Below are 22751 nucleotides of genomic sequence, written 5' to 3' on the forward strand. Positions count from 1 at the left end.
TATAAAAAAATGTAATATTGTCATATATTATTACAATTTAAAATAATTAGTTTTCAATTTATTATAGATGCATCACAGAAATAAATGATCATTTAAAGTATAATAAATTGAAAACCAAAATTTTAAATTGTAATAATACATCACAAAATTCTGTATTTTTGATCAAATAAATGAGCAGAAGAAACTTCTTTCAAAAACATTACAAATAGTAATGTGTCCAAACTTTTGGCCTCTACTATATATATATATATATATATATATATATATATATATATATATATATATATATATATATATATATATATATATATATATTATTATTATTATTATTATTAGTAGTAGTAGTAGTAGTAGTAGTAACTGCACTTATTAAAAAAACAATGCAAAACAATACATTTATTATTTAATTACTTTATGATACATTTTCATAAATCAGGTGCGGCGGTCTGGACAATATCTGGAGAGAATAGAAGCTTAAGGAACTGACCAAAAGGTAGCTCCAAAATGGTGGAGCTAAAGGAATTGTCAGATTTGTCCTCATGGAAACATATCCTAAACATATCCTTGTGTGTTCTGTGGAAATAATGTCATGAAAACGTTTGGGACAATGTGAGGGCGAAGGTGAGATCCTTTAAGCTTGAGGAAATTCAGAAAGGCAGACATCTGGCGCTCAAAAAGTCTGAGGATGTTATACCGACTGTTCCTTCACACAAACTTCCCCGTTACCCATCAGCAGAATTAAAGGAATGTAAGGTCTCTATGGCAACACAAGCAGCAAAAACCGAAGCATATCCTTTTTATAGATGCCGGAGTTGCTTTGTTTCTCTCATCAATCTGAAGGGCTCGAGGGGACATAAAGTGACTGACAGGAGGAGAGAGGGAGGGTCTAGGGTGGATCTGCTTGTAGGTTTGCTGGTATGGATGTGTGTGTTTTAGCTGTAGCTCATTTATTGATGTCTCCGGCCTGCTGGATCAAAAGCATCAACCTCAACAACCGACGTTTCATATTTTGTCTGAGGGCTTTTCACACTAGAGCTTTTGGTGAAAGCCTTTCTGAGTTGAGCTCAGATCGGTTTAGAAGCTGTGTTTTGAACTTCATGTGCACTTTTGCAAAATTCTTTATTAATGGCCATTAAAAAGTAAGTCTTAATGAGTCATGGGCAGTGTTGGGAACGTTACTTTAAAAAAGTAATTAGTTATAGTTACTCACTACTTGTTCCAAAAAGTAACTGAGTTAATAACTGAATTACTCTAAAATAAAAGTAACTCGTTACCAGGGAAAGTAACTATTTTCGTAAAAAAAGTCATATAATTTTGTCATAAGTCAGTTGAAATGAGTAGAACAGACAAGTGTTTATAACTTTTTTTAAATGTTCAAATATGTAAAATAACTTGGATGCCCCCAATATTAAATGTTAAATGAATGAAATGGACACTAAATAGAATAATTATTATTATAAAACATTGTACACTAATCTACACTATTTTAATGTTCCTGTGGGACAATGTAAGAGACACCTATCAAATTCAATACATTATTGTAAATACCAGTACTATAGTGGAACAATAAAACAAAATAGATTGTTTAGAACTGTAATATTTATTGCACAGACCTAGCCTAACAAGCCAGAGCCACATCAAGATGTTTGGTCTGGAAACTCACCATTGGCAGCTCAATCAGAGGGGCGGATAAACGGTTGTCTTTCAAACTCCCTCTGCACGCGATAGGATAGCGCTACACCAACCAGAGCAACGAAGGTGAAACAGAGCTCGCTGACAGATTAAACATTCGCTATATCCGGTCGGCTAAACTCCGAACACATCTTCCCTTCTTAAGAATAACTTCAGTGCCGTTCTTTGTTCTTTTCTCAGAGAAAAGCTTAACTCCAAGTCTTCCAGAATCGCATTCAAAGCTGATTCGAAAGACGGCCGTTCGCCAGTTTCTGTGTTTACTAGAAGCACACAAACGCAACTCGGCACTCGTCATTATGGCCCCGCCCACCGACTCTATACACGATGTGATTGGTCCGGCAAGAGTTAGGGGAATACAGCTCAGAAGGGTATTGAGAGTTGCTAGACGACACTTGCGGGCAGATTAAATTTGCTGCCGCTAGGGTGCGTCTAGATTTCAATGCTAGCACAGACCCCAACTGGTCATCAAATAAATCTAAAAATAAATTATGCTCCTTAAGAAAAGTATACCAAAAATAGAAAATTATAATAATAAAAAATATACATTATATAAAAAATTACATAGCCTAGACTCTTTGTAGTGCAGATTAAAATTCCAAAACTGTCACACAACTGGTAGACATACTGTAGCCTGCTTGAAGTATTTTCTTATTCACAAAAAAAAATAGTTTAACAAGAAGTGCTCTCAAGTCTTGTTTGTATGGTGGGCTTACCCACTTTCTCGCGAGAAAAACCTAGCTTTGGTGTCTTTAATGTCGTGGCTCTGTCTAATCCGGTAGCGGAGCTCACGTTATTGTGTTCACCGACGAGGAGAGACTCTTCTGGGCATAAGTTGCATGTTATAAACATTCTTACCTTTCATCTCAACGAGGGAAAAGTAGCGCTTATACTTCCAGTTTGCGAAAGCTACCTTTGAAGTCATTGGACATGCCATCGCTCTGACTCCTGGTAACTGGTCGCATGCGCGTGTGTCACACACACACACAGTCACACACACATAGCTGCAGGTCCGCTGACAGAGCGCGCGCCTGTTCGGATGAAAACCGTTTCAGTGAGCTTAATTATAGTAACGCCGCATTTTATTCTCAGTAACGGTAACGGCGTTGTAACGGGGGACACAGTAATTCTTTAGATTACTCGTTACTGAAAATAACAACGCCGTTAGTAACACCGTTTATCTATAACGACGTTATTCCCATCACTGGTCATGGGTGTGTTTTTGGTGTAACGTGCAATAAACCAATCAGAGCCTCATCTCCCATTCCCTTTAAAAGCCATTTGTGCTCGCGCCATGATGGATTCACTATTATTTATTGTGTGTGTGCTGCTGTGCGTCCCTGTGTGTGTAATAATCAGAGTGTACGTGTGTTGTGCTCCGCCTATAGGCTCATATTACTAACACACCCTTTAAATAACACTAAAATACTGCACTATTGACTTTAGAGCAGGTTTGTGTTGGTCAATGGCTCAGTCGTTTTCAGTTCCTCAAAATAGCAACGCTCCAACAATGCTCCTGAACACTCCTGGTTTTCAGACCAGACGCCCATGGGGGAACAGATGAGCCAGTGCATTTGATATTTACACAACTTACAGCTGGACGTGAAAAGGATAACTGCGTCGTGCTGAAACTAGTAAAAAAAACACTTGCGTCATTTATTAATACAAAAAGATTGCAGCATGTCAGTCCCACATTTTTAGGGCATTTGAGCAACTTCCATTGAAATGAATGTGAATGCTAATGGTCAGCTCTCCATCTAAATAGGGTAATATGGGGGAAAAGGCCCCCCTTTAAAACAATGTGCATTTATTTTTAAATTGTAACATAAATAGATATTGGGTTTAGCATGTGCAGGATGATGATACGTCAGCCAATGTGTTATTAAGGTACATTAATAGAAACTGTTCATTTAGTTGTCATGTGCTACTGGGGTAAGATGGCCCCTGACCTGGGGCAAGAAGCTAACTCACTAACTTACTGACAATTAACATGTGTTATGTAATCACATAATTACTTTTTTTCAAGTAAAAGTAATGCAAGTTACTTTGCTTTCCCATTCATTGACTATTAACAGAGAAATCGTGAGTAAGTCCAAAGGTGTTGTGTGCAAACATGATTGTTATTGTAGCTCTAGCTCACTTGCACAAAAACGCATTCAGTATTCCTCGACATGAGTAAAAACTGTGAAATGCAAAGTCAGAACATTACGCAAAACTGCAATGTACTTAATCTCTGCAGTGTCACAGATAAATATTTTAAAGAGACACAAAATGAGTTTGGCATTGCAGTGGTGGATTGCATCTCAGAGCGTCAACAAACCAACCAGCAGTAAACTCTACCTTTTTATCTGTCAATCTCTTACTAATATCAGATCTGTGAGAAAGCGACAAAAGCACATCTGTCTGTTCATAAAAAAATAACCCTCATATACTCATTTATCTCTTTGTTTTTTGTCACTTTTCATGTTCTTGCTCATAAAAGCTTACAGCAGATTTTTTTTCTTCACGTTATATTCTTGTTGTGCAGATAACAGTGTGATATTGTTCTCTCTCTTCCTGTTAAGTGGTGATAAGTTGGCTTCTGATGAAAGGCCCGTGTGCTGTTGTGGTGTCAGGCCTGGCCCTGAGCCCAGAGCTCCAGCCACACGCATGCCAACATGCCTGCCAGTCGCAGAGGTCACAGCGAAGCGTCTCACTGCACTTCCTGCCAGCCGATCTGGTGTCATGTGTCCACGCTCTCTGTTTCTAACACCCTCCTCTTCTGTGTTCTCTTTCCTTACAGACCAACAGCAGGATAAAGCATCTTGAGAAGGAATATAATCAGAAGCTGGCCAAGTCTGCACAGGTAAACACACGATTGTTTGAGCACGGCATACAAATGTTCTCAAAAAAGGAAAAATAGGGTGCTTCCCAATTCTTATTTGTGCATCCTCGTTTCCTTTCCTAGCTTCCTTTCCTCGCTCCTTAGCTCCGCATGAAGCTTCAGGATGCGAGGAAAGGACGCGAGGAAAAGACGAAAGGACGGAGGAATTGAATCAAGTAAAATGATATATCCTCGCTCCCTTTAACGTCACTTTAAAGCAGCGTCAGTTAATGATGACTGCACCGCTGGATTTAGTCGGGATTCTTGAACATTAGAGATAACTATTTATATTGTAAGCTTCAGCCTCCACAAAATACCACATTTGTCCATATTTTAATCAATATTACCAGTTATTATTAACAACGAATTCCAGTTATTAACTGCTTTTTATTCATTGTATAGAATTCGTTTCTATTTGTTTCGTTCATTTTCTTGTGCTTTGATATAATTCTGCAACTGTCAGTTGTTGTTTTTTGACAAACATCTGTGTCTTGTACATGTTAACATAATAATGATGAATAAACTGTGGCACGATATGAAGGGGGAGGAGAATTAATGCGTACGTCACGTTTAGTCGATAAAACACTTCCGCAAAGTATACTCCAGTGTATCCTCGCTCATGACTCCTCAGGAAGCCTCCTCACTCCTCCATCCTCGCCTCCTCGCGGTGCAGCTAGAGAATTGAGATCTCCTACAAGATGGCTGAGCTCCATCGGTTTCCGGGGCATAGGATGGAGGACAGAGGAGCGAGGAAACAAGGAGGGATATTGAGAAGCACCCATAGTCCTGCTATTACGGCCTGATGGATGGATGGATGGATGGATGGATGGATGGATGGATGGATGGATGGATGGATGGATGGATGGATGGATGGATGGATGGATAGATAGATAGATAGATAGATAGATAGATAGATAGATAGATAGATAGATAGATAGATAGATAGATAGATAGATAGATAGATAGATAGATAGATAGATAGATAGATAGATAGATAGATAGATAGATAGATAGATAGATAGATAGGATTTCAGACAGTTTGGCAAAACACCGTCTGGGCCTGGTGCTTTCCAGAAGACCCGACACACACACACACACACACACACACACACATCTTCTTCACAGACCTGAAGTGCCGGAGTGGGGAAGCTGGAGGTGTTTGATTGATTTGATTGATACTTTATTGATCCTTTTTAGGAAATGATATCATCACGGCAGCTTCAACACTCAAGAGAACACAACACCACTCTCAAGTCTTTTACAATCTACGATCCAAAACAATTAAAAGAAATATTCCCACCTAAACATTTACATAAATGGCATAAAAAATTAACACTAATATAAGTGTTAGAACGAGCGGTGGCGGCAGTGGGTCAGTGGTTCATGTAGATTGTTTACAAACCGGAAGGTTGGTGGATCGATCCCCGGTTCCACCTGACCAAGTGTCGAAGTGTCCATGAGCAAGACACCTAACCCCAGCTGCTCCCGACGAGCTGGATGGCGCCTTACATGGCTGACATCGCCGTCGGTGTGTGAATGAGAGTGAATGTGAGGCAAGATATAAAGCGCTTTGGATGGCCATAGAGTCTGTTAAAAGCGCTATATAAATGGAGTCCATTTACCATAAATGTAAATGCCCTATATATGTAATTCCAATAATCAATCCTATTATATTCATAGCGTAGGGTTGTGCCAGTTATGAATCACATGAATCAGTGAATCGATTCATGATTCGTATCGTATCGTGTTCATGATTCGGATCGTGTGTCAAACTGCTGAAATCACGTGACTTTGGCGATCCGAATCATGAATCGACTCACTGTTTCATAACGGTTCAAATCTTTGTTTTGAAATCGGCCCATCACTCTATGTCATTATTTAGTTTTTTGTGCACAAAAAATATTCTCATCTCTTCATAAAATGATTGTAGAGCCGCTGTAGTGAGATGGGCTTTGTAACGACGTCTTTAGTGCCTTTATGGGTCTTGAGAGAGGAAATGACATTGGTGTCAATGAAGGCCTTTCTGAGCCATCGGATTTCAACACTAATATCTTCATCTGTGTCTGAAGATGAACGGAGGGCTTACGGGTGTTGAACGACATTAGGGTAAGTAATTAATGACAGAATTTTCATTTTGGGGTGAACTAACCCTTTAAGCCACCAGTAAAATAAAAATATCCAAACCCCCCAACATATTTTCCCCCTCCGCCTTCATAATACAACTTGTCCTCTGAGATGTTGGACAGATGCGTTTGATTGTACTGCCCCTGATACTATTCCTACTCAACACTTGTTGCCCAGCCTCCGTTCCTGGCCGAGATTTGACACTCAGAAGGTCTGAGGGTATCTGAGCGCTTATCTCTCCTCTATATCCCATCATGTGTGTGACCGACGCCGGCCTCTGCCATGTGTTAAACATTAGATTTAATCTGCTCAGACTCAACGGCATTACACTCGCGTCAGGTTTAGAAGAATAACCTTCATTCTTCTCTGTGTGTGCGATTAACAGCGAGCTGAACTCCTCAAACACTGTAGATGTTGTAAAATCGCAGCGTTCAGCGTGAGGTTGTGGGACTGTCATAATTGCCTCTCATTACATTAGTCCCAGCTCAAACACTCGCTCTTCTTTCACGGCCTTATTCTCGGTTCTCTCCACAACATGTCAGGTTGACAAGCAGATGTTGTGTGAAAACACAGGCCTATTAAATTACACAATGCTTGAGATCAAAAGAACGCACTTGGAGTGTGTGAGAAAAAGAGTTCACAGGCGTTTTCCCATTTCTAAATAACCTCTGAGAAGGGCCACTGATGATTAATTCCTTTTCCGAGGCACAAAATTGGCATTCGCTGGATAAACAGTTTTTCCTCTCTCTCGTTTCCCACTCGCATTTGGTGGGAACACGTCTTTGTTTAATACACATCAAATGCGCCTCCTCCACACCAAATAACTTCCTCCTCTCGTTAGTTCTCTCGCTAGGAATCGTTCGCCCAAATGGACTAAACAGAAACCATTAAAATAGCAGGGTTCTTATAGTATTACATTTATATACTTTTATTATCTGTTTAACAGTGTTACATTTCAGTCTAGCTGTATTTTTATCTAATGGCATGTTTATGATTAATGAATATGTCTTTATGGAGTAGTTATTTATCTTTACATTTCTTAACTTGATTTTTTTGAGTTTTATCAACTTATTCAGGTTTACAAAGTGTGGAACAAAGGATATTTGCTCTTCTTTAATACAGAATATAGTGACCAGTGGCTACAAAATTGTATTTTCATGACTACAAAACTAGCTAAAATAGAATAAAAAATGGGCATGAATAAAATTTTGTTTTAAATACATGATATATTCTAAAATCGGGAAAACCTCACCACCTGTCTTTTCCTGGGGGTTTCCCGATTTTAGAATATGCCATGGATCTAAAACAAAAAAAATTCTCTTTCTTTTTTCAAACATCAAACATTTTTTTCTTGTTTGTTTTGTTCTCAGTATGCATGAAACAGCACCCCCCCCCCCCCTTAAGTAAGCAGAACTATCAGATTTCTATTTTGTACTTGTACATTTTAATTACTCTTAACTTAAAATATTTGAGTAAGCTAATTCATATGTTTAACTTAAAATTATCATGTAATATTGATTATTTTTAGTAATGGAATCTTGGCTAGCTTTAACTAGCTAATTCAGTAAATGCTCATTGGTTTTCAAATGCTTTGATTGCATTAGCATGGCAATTGCTGTGAGCTGGATATTTAGTAAGGGATAATGTACACCCAGCCGGTTGTTATCGCAGAATAAACCCCGACAGAGTGATCAGGACCCCGATGCAAAGCGGAGGGGTCTTGCATCACTCTGAAGGGGTTTATTCTGCGATAACAACCGGCTGGGTGTACATTATCCCGCTTATTACACGGCTACTAGTCTCAAATAAATAATTATTAGACACAAAATATTGTCTTGAGATTAAATATTTTATTCGCTCTTACTCAAAGCTTCCGCGAAGAAAAACAGTTCCAACCTGCTTTAAGCCATTATCTATTGCTGAAGATTTGCCATATGCCCTTGCTAAATGTTGAAAATGAATGCCGAAAGGGTTCATTCACCCAAAAATGAAACCAAGCCTATGATTTACTCACCCTCAAGTTATCGTAGGTGTATATGACATTCTTCTTTCAGACAAATAACGTTACAATCGGAGTTATATTTAAAAAGTCCAGGCTAACGTTAATCCCAGCAGTTGTTGTAGTTGTATTTGAAGTCCATTAAAAATGCAGCTGTCCGTCAAATAACGTGCTCCATACGGCTCCGATGGGTTAATAGAGCCTTCTGATTCGAATCGATGCGTTTGTGTAAGAAAAATATATATATTAAAAACGTTATAAAGGAAACCTGCCTTGAAGTCTCCCATTGTAACCCACGGCTGATTAAGCCACAAGATGGCGCCAGTGTTAAGCATAGAAGTAGTACCGGTCAAGATAACTCGTAGTACCCGTATGAGCGGGTGTTATCTGGAAATAACGTACTGCTGGAATGCGCGATTGACCAATCAGAATCAAGTATTTCACAGAGCCGTGTAATAATTAAAAATAAAGTTCATCCATGCATTCATAATATTGGAATCCGAATGAAGCTTATGCGGTATGTTTGTTGCTTGGTAGTTCGATCCGGTTTAGCTCTATGTAGGCCTATGTCATGTCAGGCAGGGGTCTGTGAGCTGGGCTACAGAATCAGGCGTTGTTCTTCTTCTGTTGAGGCAGCGTTTCGCCACACAATGACGTCAAGGTGTGGCATATTCTGAGATCGATCATTTGCTGGGCCTGGTGTCAATAAAAGCTTTTCAGCTCTGAAACTTACGGGATATTATTATATTACCATGACCTTTTATATATCCAAAGCTCAAGGGAAGGTTGATTTCTCAATTCATCACCCCTTTAAACTAAGCTCATTCTCCACTCATCACCATAATGGGAACCTTCCAAAAAAACCAACACAACAGAAACTCTTCTAAAAAAAACATGCTTAGATAACATGCACAAAGAAGATGACGACACATTGATCTTAAGACACGAACCGATCATTTTTGTGAGAAACCGAACAGTATTCATGTTGTTGTTTTTACCTCATATCCAAGACAAATCTCATCTGGTGTTCCCATCCGCTATTACTTCCATCTGTTTTTTAACTCTCATAGGATTGTTACCCATTCCCATGCATTATGTGACTGGCACACAGCAACAGTTAAAAATCTTCATTTGTTTTCAACTGAAGAAACAAACACATCTACATGTTGGATGCCCTGGGGGTAAGCAGATAAACATCACATTTTCATTTTTGGGTGAACTATCCCTTTAAAATGTGTCCGTTTTGTGAACACGAAAGAAAGTGTGAAATATTCATAAAAGTTGAATTTGTATGGACTAATTTGTCTAATTGAAGTTTACCCTACTCAAACCAATTAATCATTTTGAGCATTAGGGTTTACATTGCAGTAGAAGAAGAAGAAGCAGAATAGCATTCCGTTTTTAAAATATTTCTGTCTATTTGGCCTTGGAAGAATAACCGTGGAGGAATACAGTTGCTGTAGCGTCCCATAAGGCAATGCAAGGTTGTAGAGACAAGTGTCCTTTGAACTTCTGAAGCACACGCTAACCTATGGCATCAACAGGCATCTCTCAGATGTGCCCAGAGCTATGGAATCGCTTGTGAAATGCGGCAATTAAATCCATACCATGCCATACATGGTCTAGAGGGATCTCGGCTCTATGACTGTTCCTTGTACTGGAGCGTCTTTAATTAGCATTTTGGAAATCCAGCTCCTCTTTCACTGACCTTTAATCTCGCTCGTGTTTGAAGCTCTCCAGCTAATGATGAGGCAACACAAGGTGTTGTCCAAACAGAGCTTTGCTTTCTACAGTAGATCTCCTTTCATCACCACTGTAGTGTGGATATGTGGGCAAGAGTATTATTATGCATGCGCATATGAAATCAGTACAGCTCTGAGATTTACACATTACACTTTTTCAGCTGTATGCGCAACAAACGTCTGTATTCTGTTAAACAGGTAGCATCGCCGCCGGTTTAGGTGCTTTGTACACTACCGGTCAAAAGTTACGATTTTTTTATGTTTTTAAAAAAGTCTCTTCTGCTCACCAAGGCTGCATTTGTGTTATTAGAATTACAAAAAAGCTGTAATATTTTGCAATATTATTAAAATAAAAAATAACTCTTTTCTATTTGAATGTATTTTAAAATGTCATTTATTCCTGTGATCAAAGCTGAATTAATCATCATTACTCCAGTCTTCAGTGTCACATGATTGTAATATGATGATTTGCTGCTCAAGAAACATTTATGGTTATTATCAGTGTAGAAAACAGTTGTGTAAAAAGAAATTTTGGGATTTTTTGATGAATAGAAAGTTTTAAAAAAAACAGCATTTATCTGAAATATAAAGCTTTTGCAACATTATAAATGTCTATACTGTCACTTGATCAATTTAATGCATCCCTGCTAAATAAATGTATTCCTTTTTTTTTATTCCCCAACAAAGAAAATGTATTACCGACCCAAAACATTTAAATGGTAGTGCAATGTTACAAAAGCTTTTTATTTCAGATAAATACTGTTCTTTTAAAAATTACACAACTGTTTCAACATTGATAATAATCGTAAATGTTTTTTGAGCAGTAAATCCTCATATGAGAATGATTTCTGAAGGATCATGTGATGATGAAAATTTAGCTTTGCATCACAGGAATAAATTACATTTTAAAATAAATTCAAAAAGAAAACGGCTATTTTATATTTGAATAATATTTCACAATATTACAGCTTTTTTGTATTTCTAATAACATAAATGCAGCCTTGGTGAGCAGAAGAGACTTCTTTGAAAACATTACAAAATCTTACCGTTGTAAAACTGTTGACCGGTGCTTTGTTAAACATAGAGCTGTAGTAGCTACTATATAGTTTTACTGTTTGGACTTGGATATTGTGGTGTAAATTTAGTAACACACTACTCGTTAAACTCCTTAGCTCTGGGACCATTTTTGGGGATTTCCTCCTGGATTTGGCCTACCCAAATTAAAAAGCTTCCCATACCCACATATACAGTGGTCTAAATTTAGGTGTCATTTTACAGGAAACCCTTTGAAGTTACATAAAACACTGGTAAAAGTGATAAACATTTAAGTATATGTTGTCTGAGCTGTAATAACAGCCCCCAACAGAGAGACGTTTTTTTTATTTTTGGTTATAAATTCATTTTTGAAAGTGTATAACTAGCAGAACTCTGTGTGCTCTAGCACCCTGCAGACAGTTCTGGCTGTTTTCACTAGATAGCTAGCCTGGGTGTCAGCCGAACTTAGCCCCGCCCACAACATTTTTAGGTCCCGCGGTTCGGTCTGGCCTCGATCCATAGAGGAGTAATTATCTCCGAACAGAAACTTTTCGGACCAATGAAATCATCAGGGCGGGCTTTAGACGATGACGGACAGATGATGAACAGTAACTTAATCATCACATCATCAAAGGGGCTTGGGTTATATTTGTTAAAATATTAAACGGAGAGCTTTGTATATGCATTCACCTTCACAATTTCTCTCAGAAATGATGATCATGTTGGGTAAGTGCTCTGTGTATCATTAAATTATTTTAATCATTTACTTCAGCGTGCTTTCAGTCAGGGTTGCCACGTTTGTACAACAACTACTAGCCCTAAACAATAGCTCCTCTGGGGGTTCTCCGGAAAAAAAATGTTTTTTGGGGGGTAAAATGTGTGTTATTTTGAGTAAAAATCGCACTCATGGCTCTTTATATCACATAATAGTCCCTTCAACCCGCGGACATAGAAAACAACCCGCGAGAAAAAAAAAAACATGGACTTGGCAACACAGTGCAGTTGAGCTCTGTTGACATCGCTCCGTTGCTCTGATTGGTTGTAGGTCTGTCAAATTGAGGTCTTTCCTGGTTCGGTTGAAACACGCCCCATAATCACAGCCCAATGGAGCAGTTTCAGACTCATATTCTGACTAGAACTGAGTATGACCACGTCAGGGTAATAGATAGCAGCAATTACTGGAAAAATTATTTTGTCTGTATCCTGTTGTATGCTAGACTTATTCAAATGGATCTGAAGATATAAAGGTCTCCCTGTCACAGTGTGTCTCGATTTGCTTCATGTTCTTGTTTTATGTTCTTATTTTGTCATGCTCACTGTCATGTCTCCTGGTTGCTGTGTGGTTCCCATGGCCTCATGTGACCTTGTGTCATGTTGTCATTGGTTAATTTAGTCTTGTGGGTTCTTAGTTCTGTCCTGTTCATTGTCTTGAATGTTCACAGGTTTCCCTTGTCTTGCTCATTAGTCCTTTTGTATTTAAGCCCTCATGTTTGCCGTGCGTCTTGCTCTAGTATTGATGCCAGTCGCCTGTAACCTCTGTTGGTGAATATCTGCTCTTGTTTAAGAGTTTAGTTAATGTGTCAAGTCTATGTTTACGGGATCACTGCAAGCTTTCCTTACTTATTTTGGTCTTGTCTTCTTAAAACAAGATTATTTTGCTTACCCCACTGGCAGATTATTTAGCTTATTTTAAGCAAAAACTCTTAATTTTGAGTTATTTTTCCCCCAAAACAAGACAATACTTTTTAATTGTCTAGTAAATGTTTCTTAATGTAAGAATTTTTAGAAATTTTGACTAGAAACAAGACAAAAAAGTAAGAAACCATTTTTTGCAATGATTTCTATTCACATTTTGGAGAAAACTGCACTTGCGTTCTGCAACTGGTCTCCAGTTGATCTACATTACACTCCCAGTGTTATAAATGCAATATCCCAGTGTCACAAAATGGGGGCTAGAGCACACAGGGCCTGAGATATACACTTTCAAAAACACATTTATTACCAAAATATCAAAAAGTGTCTCTTTCTTTTGGTTTATTACAGCTAGGACAACATATACTTAAATGTTTATCACTTTTAGCAGTGTTTTTTATGTGACTTCAAAGGGTTTCCTGTAAAATGACAGCTAAATTGTGCATTTAGACCACTGTATGAGGGTATGGGAAGCTTTTCAATTTGGGCAGAAATGGTCCCAGAGTAATTTAGTGTACATACGTTACTTTGTGTAAAACAAATGCCAATGTAATGCATATCTCCAGAAAGTAGACACTCTAAGCTTTCAAATGGGACCACAGGTCAGAGCTCCTCCAGACATTTACATTTTAAAGTATATACAATATATATTTAAATATCTTTAAACTGCTACATCAAAGCTGTTAATGTTTTTGGTTTCTTCTAATTCCTGGTCTCTCTAAAGCAGTGTTATGTAACTATATACTATATATATAGTGTCTAAAGTTTGGCCAGTCATTCTTTTTTTAATGGGGAAATTAATTTGGCTATACTACTTAGTGACACGCAAAAGAATTGTGATAAAATTATGGATTGTGATCCTGGCTGAAAAACATTGTGATATGATATGTTTGCCACCCATCATCCCCAATGTCTCATTATATCACTGAAGCTTTTGGTTTTATCTCGTATACTGTATATTGTTTTGTTTTTGCCCATATTCAGTCATTCATCAGAGAGAGGATGTCAGTTTAACACCTCATAGCTACAGTATAACATTTCCACCATCTAAAGAGAGGTTTTAAAATAAGACGTGCTGAAGTCATTAACAGCAAAATTCCCAAATATCAAGAGCGAGGAATAACAATCAAGGGATGAGTGTGTCCCTTCAGGCAAAAGAATCTGTATAGCCAAATAATTATTACCATGAGAACTTATGTTACCATAATAATGGGGCGTTTGGTGCTTTCATGTGGTTCGCCCACTGACAAAATAAGCCTAATCTCTCCCTCTGTGTCCGCTCCAAGAGTTCACTCCCAACTCCCACACAATGAACGGATTCCAGTAAAACCGTTCCTCCGAACATTTATGCACAATAAACAATTATCTGTCTAGCCCTGAGCTCCGCCGCTGCCCTGCGCTTCGCTGCTCTCTTGGCTGCAGTTGAAATAGAATCTGAATTCGGACTGCGAGATTTCAAAGGGCCAGTTTTCCTCATTTTCATCTCGCCAGAGCTTCATTAAACAGTCCATCTATGCTCCTCTGTTCTTTTTCGGCCTGAGTTTTGTGTTTGAAATGCGAAGGGCGACTGATGCAGGGGTGGTCATTTGGGATTTTACTGTACGGCTCTGATTTGGACCCTAACAACACTGATTCTGACAGGACTCTGGAAGGGCTAGAGGCTAGACCTTCATCTGTGCTTGACAGAGACAGATTTTAACAGCCATTAAGTGTGTTTACACGGGCAACAAAATGATAACCATCAAAATCTGTTCATTATTAAAAGCCAATAAGGCATTACATAAGATTTCACAGTTTACTTTTTTCCTCTGGTCCTGACATCAAACCATATACAGAGAAATGCTCATTGTATAAGCTGACAGAATGCAAATAAACATGCAAAGAAATTGTAATAATGGGCAGAAATTAAGTGATGGACTTTTTCTTTTTTTTTTCACAATACACTGCTTCAAAGCAGCTTTACATAAAACCATGATGTTTGTGTTTATGACATCTTATCATGCCTTATAGTGACATTTAGCACTTGATTACACTGGGCGATAATATAGTTTAGATTTAGCAATTGAGATTTGCTATATAGCTGGCATACACCGATCAGGCATAACATTATGACAGATTAAGTGAATAACGCTGGTTATCTCTTTATCACGGCACCTGTTAGTGGGTGGGATATATTAGGCAGCAAGTGAACATTTTGTCCTCAAAGTTGATGTGTTAGAAGCAGGAAAAATGGGCAAGCGTAAGGATTTGAGTGAGCTTAACAACGGCCAAATTGTGATGTCTAGACGACTGGGTCAGAGCATCTCCAAAACTGCAGCTCTTGTGGGCTGTTCCCGGTCTGCAGTGGTCAGTCTCTATCAAAAGTGCTCCGAGAGGAACAGTGGAGAACCGGCCACAGGGTCATGGGCGGCCAAGGCTCATTGATGCACGTGGGGAGCGAAGGCTGGCCCGTGTGGTCTGATCAAAAGACGAGCTACTGGAGCTCAAATTGCTCAAGAAGTTAATGCTGGTTCTGATAGAAAGGTGCCAGAATACACAGAGCATCGAAGTTTGTTGTGTATGGGGCGGCCAAGCGGGTAATCTAGCGCTCTGAAAGCGTTCCACCCATAGGGGCGGAATTGCTAACCAAGCCATCACCTGCTGTTAGCATCCCATTGACTCCCATTCATTTTTGAGTCACTTTGACAGTGAATAACTTTACATCTGAGACGTTTAAAGACTCCATTTGTCCATTGTTTATTTCTAAAGAAACACGACAATGCATAAAAGGCTCCATTACCTTGTATCTTACACTATCGCCCCGTAGAAGCTGTTTTTGTAAAAATAGGCTAACGATTGCGTCATAACCAACGCGACTCTGTCGCACAGTTCAGAAATTACCGTATAGACCTGAGGAGACGCTCGCAGGCAATCTTTTACTGTCTATGAGGCCGTCGGGGGGACGTGGAGACATAAAGTCCGATAAAGTCAAGGGAGAAGAATGGGGAGAAGCCGATAGTGAGCCAAAAGCAAAGGGAGAAAATATTGAAATCTGAGTTCAGTGAAATCTGAACAACGTGATTCAGCTTTCACTTTCCACAACTACTAGAAGACCTACAGCTGTCAGATAGGAGGCTCACGTCACATCTACGTCGTCAAGCTCAGTCTGAGCCTGCGCAGTTCGCTCAGCCATCAGGAAGTGAGTGCCTCTGATTGACCTCATTTTTCTGCCGTTTAAGTCAATGGGAACGCTCTGTCCATTTATTTTACTGTCTATGGGGGCGGCATAGCCGCAGACCAGTCAGGGTGCCCATGCTGACCCCTGACCCCGCTGAAAGCACCAACAGTGGCACATGAGTATCAGAACTGGACCACGGAGCAATGGAAGAAGGCGGCCTGGTCTGATGAATCATTTTTTCTTTTACATCTCGTGGATGGCCGTGTGTGTGTGTGTGTGTGTGGCTTCCCTGGGGAACACATGGCCCCAGGATGCACTATGGGAAGAAGGCGAGCCGGTGGAGGCAGTGTGATGCTTTGGGCAATGTTCTGCTGGGAAACCTTGGGTCCTGCCATCCATGTGGATGTTACTTTGACAAAGGCAAAAGGAGAATGCGCACAGGATAATTTTGAGCAACAGGCAAAACAGGTGAAAAATTTAGATTGTGAGGTTTTTTAGGTTTTTTCAAAGAATCTGTCTTGATGAGAACGATTCATGCAAACATTATCTGTTATGTCTTATGTGCTCGTCCAGTTAACTGATGGGACTGACAATAATATTAGATCCGTGCATTACAGTAGCTTTTAATATATAGGCTGTCTTTTTCATTAATGCTAATCAAACAATTGCTACTATATTTTTCTTATAGATATTTGGTGTTGACTTGGTGTGTGCCAAATGTTTTGTTATTACTAGGGATTTTAAGGTATGGTTGCTGTTGATTTTGTTTGAGAACCTTCAGAAAACTAGATTTTTCTCAAAATTGACTTTGCTGACTATCGACTTCAAACTGGTGTAGCTCAGTTTTTTTGTTTTGTTTTTTTTTGTCTGCATTTTTAAAGTCTTTTAATAGAGGATGTGAAAATAACAGTCATTTTCTCATTGCGACTCATTTTGCCAGCACGGGTCACAAATGTTTTTCGGTAGTGTGTCAACCTCAGTTGAGTCAAAAATCAGAAACTATTCTTGAAAGTCCTTTATTAGTGGTGTTTTCAAATAATTGCAATTGGTGTGCAAAATAAGTTAAATTCCATCTGTGCTGATTCATTTAAAAATAAATTGCATTGTTTGCTTATTTCATGTAAATTAGTCAAGTCGCCTTTATTTCTAAAGCTCTTTATACAATGCAATTGATGCAAACAGAGTTCAATTGTGCTGTAAATCAGCTCTAAAAAGACAATATTAATAATTACTGTAATTCAAGATTGATGCTTTCACCATTGAGATCCTCTCAGTTCAGCACTGCTCACATAAATTCCCCTATAATCGCATACTGAAATTACAAGTTATTGTCTCACTTTAACAGCTTCAATGAAGTTAACATTTAGAGTAGTTCACTTCTTCAAATTACAGTAACTTCTCCACCTCTCACCCATTTCAGTGCTTATTGGTTCATCTGCATCCACGGCGTATATTAGAGGCGATTGATTATGTAACACCAGCAGCTGAATTGAGATCTTGGCTTGCAGTGAAAAAAACATCTGCTGAAAACCTCAAAGACATTGCTGGAGACTTTGACTCCAGCTGGTCAAGCATTCAATTAAGCAGAATCCATTATCTGAGTAATTAGCATAGACCCCGAAGAGCTTTGCTGATCGCTTTTGCTATAGTCTCCCTGACATATCTGTTAGAAGATGAACGTGTGTGTTTGGATGTGTCCACACAGGTGATCGCTGAGCTGCAGACGTCTATGAGCAACATTAAGGAAGACAGCCGGCAGACGCAGCAGGGTCTAGAGAGACAAATACAGGAATCTCAAAGCCGCTGGGATCAGGAGAGGAGACAACTCAACAGAGATGCTGACCAAACCAACAAGGTCAGGAAACGCATAATAAAAGTATATTGAAGCCAAAAAGACCATATCATGTAAAACAGTATTATACTGTAGACATACTTTAACTTTCAGACAAATATTTTGAAAGTAAGGGCCCTATGTTAATGATCTGAGTGCATGGTGCAGGTGACCTTAGGGTGTGTCCAGATCCACTTTAGCTAGTTTAACGACAGAAAAAAAAGGAAAAAAAATACAATACCATGCGCTCGCACCACTGTTTACAAAAAGACTGAACGCTTCTCCAGACACAAATCCTTTTATTTTTAAATAAAAGGTCCTTAATCCTAATTATTATGTTATTATTAACAATAATAAGAAATAACATGATACAACATCACTCTTGGCATGATACCCAGAAATTTCGAATAATCTGATCTAATATGATTTCTGACCTGTAAGGTTGCCAGAATAATAATCTTACACGGTGTGTTAATAGGCCAGAGGAGAACTGGCACCCCGACTGAGTCTGGTTTCTCCCAAGGTTTATTTTTCTCCATCACGCCCTGATGAAGTTTGGGTTCCTTTGGTCGCCTTTGGCTTGGCTTGCTCAGTGGGGGACGCTAAAATTTTGATCAAAGTTATTCAACTAAATATACAAATAAAATACATTTATTAGGTCTTATTTAATTCTGTAAACTATAATACTGATCTGCCAACATTGTCGCTGTATGATAAATTAAAATAAGCTAGCTGATAACATCACCGTTTTCTCCAGAACGGCTGTACAGCCAAATTACATTTTGTTTCAATATTGCAAATTTTGTTACAAAAACACTCTCAGTGTGGACGGAAGGCCAAGGCGGAGATAAAATGATGCGTTTTCAAACAAAAATGTATTAGTGTGGACAAGGCCTGATTTTGCTTTTTCATTCAGCCCATCTGCCGTTTTGGTTTACACCCCCCCCCAAAAAATATATATATATATGTGCATGATTTATCGTTTTATAAAACTGTATAAAACTTTGTTTTTGCAAAAACTTGTATTATTTGAACTGTAAAGATGTTGTGTTGGTCATTTTACAGTTTAGGATGTTTCCATAACATTGGTGTTGTTTCAAAACAACATTGCTGCCTAAACATGTAGTTCTATTCCATCAGAAACGTTTCCAAGAAATCACCCTTTCCACCGATCCGGACACTTATATCAATCATTTGAGTATTCAGGTTAGAGTATTGTAACTCGTTTCATATGCAAAGAGGTTAGCCAAACACATGTACATACAGAAATCTTAAAGGTATAGTAACAAAACAGCCGGATTAATTCCTAGGTTCAGGGAGAGGGTAGAAAATGCTCATGAAAAAAATTTTTGGGTGAAGAAACCCTGACTAGCATTATAAGAGGACTTCAGATGCAACAGATGTGTACAATATGGCCCAGCAACAAACATACTTTGATATAAGATGCAGATGAAAATGAGCTTAAAGTGTGACACCCTTAACAAAGAGGCTTCTTTAGATTCATCCAAATGATGTGTTGTGTCGTTGTTTTGACCAATCCATCATGGCTGACTGAATGTTTTCAGCTCTTTATGTCTGTAACAACTGAAACAACTGCGCACAAAAGGCCTCCAACATGCCTTTTTGCATGACAGAGGTGCCGGAGTCTGGCCTGGCCTTTTATTGAGTAGACATGACTCTGCTGTCCTTTGTGGAGCTTTCAAAGAGGGCTTTGGGATCATGGCCGATTGGAGTGTGGTGCTTTTACGAGGGTGACTCCTGCTCAGTTTTGTCACCGAAGCTGTAATGCTCTCTGTGTTCAGGGTCGGCCTTTCCTCTACTCTTTCAAACATAAACATTGTCATAAACATTATAAGCACATGCTGAAATGCACTGCAAAAAATGATTTTCTTATTTTGTATTTTTGACTTGTTTCCAGTCTAAATATCTACAAATTCTTAAATCAAAGCTGCATTAATTAGATAAGTAAAATGAAAAGATAATTTTTCTTGTTTTCTGGAAAAAAAAATCAAAATTAAGCGAGTTTTTGCTTAAAACAAGCAAAATGTTCTGCCAATAGGATAAGAAAAATAATCTAATTTCTAAATGAATTCTTGTTTCTGTCCCAAACATAAATAAGATTATTTTAGTTATCCCATTGGCAGATCATTTAGCTTGTTTTAAGCAAAAACTCGCTTAATTTAGATATTTTCCCCAGAAAACAAGAAAAAAATGCCTTGTCATTTTACTTATCTAGTAAAATCATCTTGATTTAAGAATATTTTTTTAGATATTTGGACTGTAAACAAGTCAAAAATACTAAGTAAGAAAAGCATTGTTTGCAGTGTATAAGCTGTGTTCAGAATAGAAAACAGTGCGTTTTAAAATAGTATGTGACAGTATGCAGCAGTGAACTATATGATTTTTTTTTATTCTAATTAATTAATTTAAATTCTAATAAGGCATTTAAAAAAAGCATGTTATAATAGATAATATAGCTGCACGATTAATCAATAAAAGCTTGAGATCTTGATTCGAATACCCATTTTTAAATGACATTTTGCCTGTGTCTATTAAACTTTTGACAAAATCACACTGGAACATTCAAATCTGTGTTCATGCAGTTATTGAGCCATAGAGAGCTGTTGTCATGTACATTATAGGTATGAGACAGCTTCACAAACACTTTTTTCAACCACACAGAATCATTATTTCTGTGTTAAAGGGATCCCCTGGTGTTGAGACTTGTATGGCTTAATATAACATAAATGATGTCTCTTACTGAATTATGTAGTAGAAAACCCATGAAAGATCTACATTATTTAAAAAATCGATTTTATATTTGGACCATGGGCGGCGCCATTTTGTTTGCGTTCTAGTTTGATGACGTAGAATGGTTGCACTCCTCAATCAGCTGGCATTACCCGTAGCTATTTTTACCACAACGCAACTCGAAAATTGTTTCAGAGTTAAACAAAACCAATGAATTCCTTTGTAATTGTACTTAAAACACACTCAAACATACATGTGCACACAAACTCACCTACACAAGTCACAAACAGATCGGCGGGCGCGCACACGACAGGCTCTGTTTCAATCGAGATGTTGGGCTGCTCAGTCTCCACGACAGGGGCTGAATCTGAAATCGACCCTATACCCTTAAATAGGGCATTATTTGAAGGGACGGCCATTTGTAGTGTTCTCCGACACCATAGTGGACATGTTCGAGTGCAGTCATTCAGTCTCACGTTCCACCAATAACGAGTGTACAGCCGATTTACAAACAGCTGTCCGACTTCACGCACTCAAACATACATGTGCACACAAACTCTCTCTCTCACACAGACTCACACACACCCCAACAGATCGGCGCGAACACACACACACACACACACACACACACACCCCAACAGATCGGCGCGAACACACACACACCCCAACAGATCGGCGCGAACACACACACACACACACGCACGCACTGCGTGCGCGCATACATAACCCTCAATCTATTCCCTGTGTTGATATCATAGATAGACTGTTGATAGTAGATTAACTGTAATGCCTAATGTGACCAGCAGAGGGAAATATCTAGGTAGGACGATGGGATAAAGTAACGTGAGGAAGAGAGGCAGGATGTTTTGGTGATGATGCATGCGATTGAGACAGAGCAGTCTGTCAGGTGTGTGTGTGCGCGCCCGCCGATCTGTTTGTGACTTGTGGAGGTGAGTTTGTGTGCACATGTATGTTTGAGTGTGTTTTAAGTACAATTACAAAGCAATTAATTGGTTTTGTTTAACTCTGAAACAATTTTCGAGTTGCGTTGTGGTAAAAATAGCTACGGGTAACGCCAGCTGATTGAGGAGTTCAACCATTCTACGTCATCAACCTAGAACGCAAACAAAATGGCGCCGCCCATGGTCCAAATATAAAATCGATTTTTTAAATAACGTAGATCTTTCATGGGTTTTCTACCACATAATTCAGTAAGAGACATCATTTATGTTATATTAAGCCATACAAGTCTCAACACCATGGGATCCCTTTAAAAATAAAATAATTCTAATTATTACAGAAGTACTGGGATAAAAGTGTAAAGTTCAGATAAAAACAATTGATGTCTACTGTAGTTGTGATGAGAAAGGTACTTGCTTGACTGCATTGTGCCAAGTGTAAAGTTCGGTGGAGGGGGGATTATGGTGTGGGTTGTTTTTCAGGGGTTGGACTTGGCCCCTTAGTTCCAGTGAAAGGAACTCTTAATGCTTGAGCATACCAAAACATTTTGGACAATTTCATACTCCCAATTTTGTGGGAACAGTTTGGGGATGCCCCTTCCTGTTCCAACATGACTGCACCAGTGCACAAAGCGTCGGCGAGTGAGTTTGGTGTGGAGGAACTTGACTGGCCTGCACAGAGTCCTGAGCTCAACCCGGTAGATCACCTTTGGGATGAATTAGAGCGGAGACTGAGAGCCAGGCCTTCTCGTCCAACATCAGTGCCTGACCTCACAAATTAGATTCTAGAACAGCAGTCAAAAATTCCCATAAAACACACTCCTAAACCTTGAGGAAAGCCTTCCCAGAAGAGTTAAAGCTGTTAAAGCTGCAAAGGGTGGGCCAACTCCATATTAAACCCTACAGATT

The 22751-nt window shown here is 38.8% G+C and overlaps 1 protein-coding gene across 2 annotated transcripts in view; it reads left to right on the top strand.

Annotated features, from left to right (window-relative positions):
• Positions 1–22751, top strand: part of cep112 (centrosomal protein 112) — a 299282-nt gene that overhangs the window by 159605 nt on the left and 116926 nt on the right. For both annotated transcript variants that reach the window (XM_067424733.1, XM_067424741.1), the window contains exons 22-23: positions 4472–4534; positions 18007–18156. In XM_067424733.1, coding sequence (XP_067280834.1) covers positions 4472–4534; positions 18007–18156 — 213 coding nt within the window. The remainder of the gene's footprint in view (positions 1–4471; positions 4535–18006; positions 18157–22751) is intronic.

Source organism: Pseudorasbora parva, chromosome 2 (assembly GCF_024679245.1).
Source record: "Pseudorasbora parva isolate DD20220531a chromosome 2, ASM2467924v1, whole genome shotgun sequence".
Classification (NCBI taxonomy): Eukaryota; Metazoa; Chordata; class Actinopteri; order Cypriniformes; family Gobionidae; genus Pseudorasbora; species Pseudorasbora parva.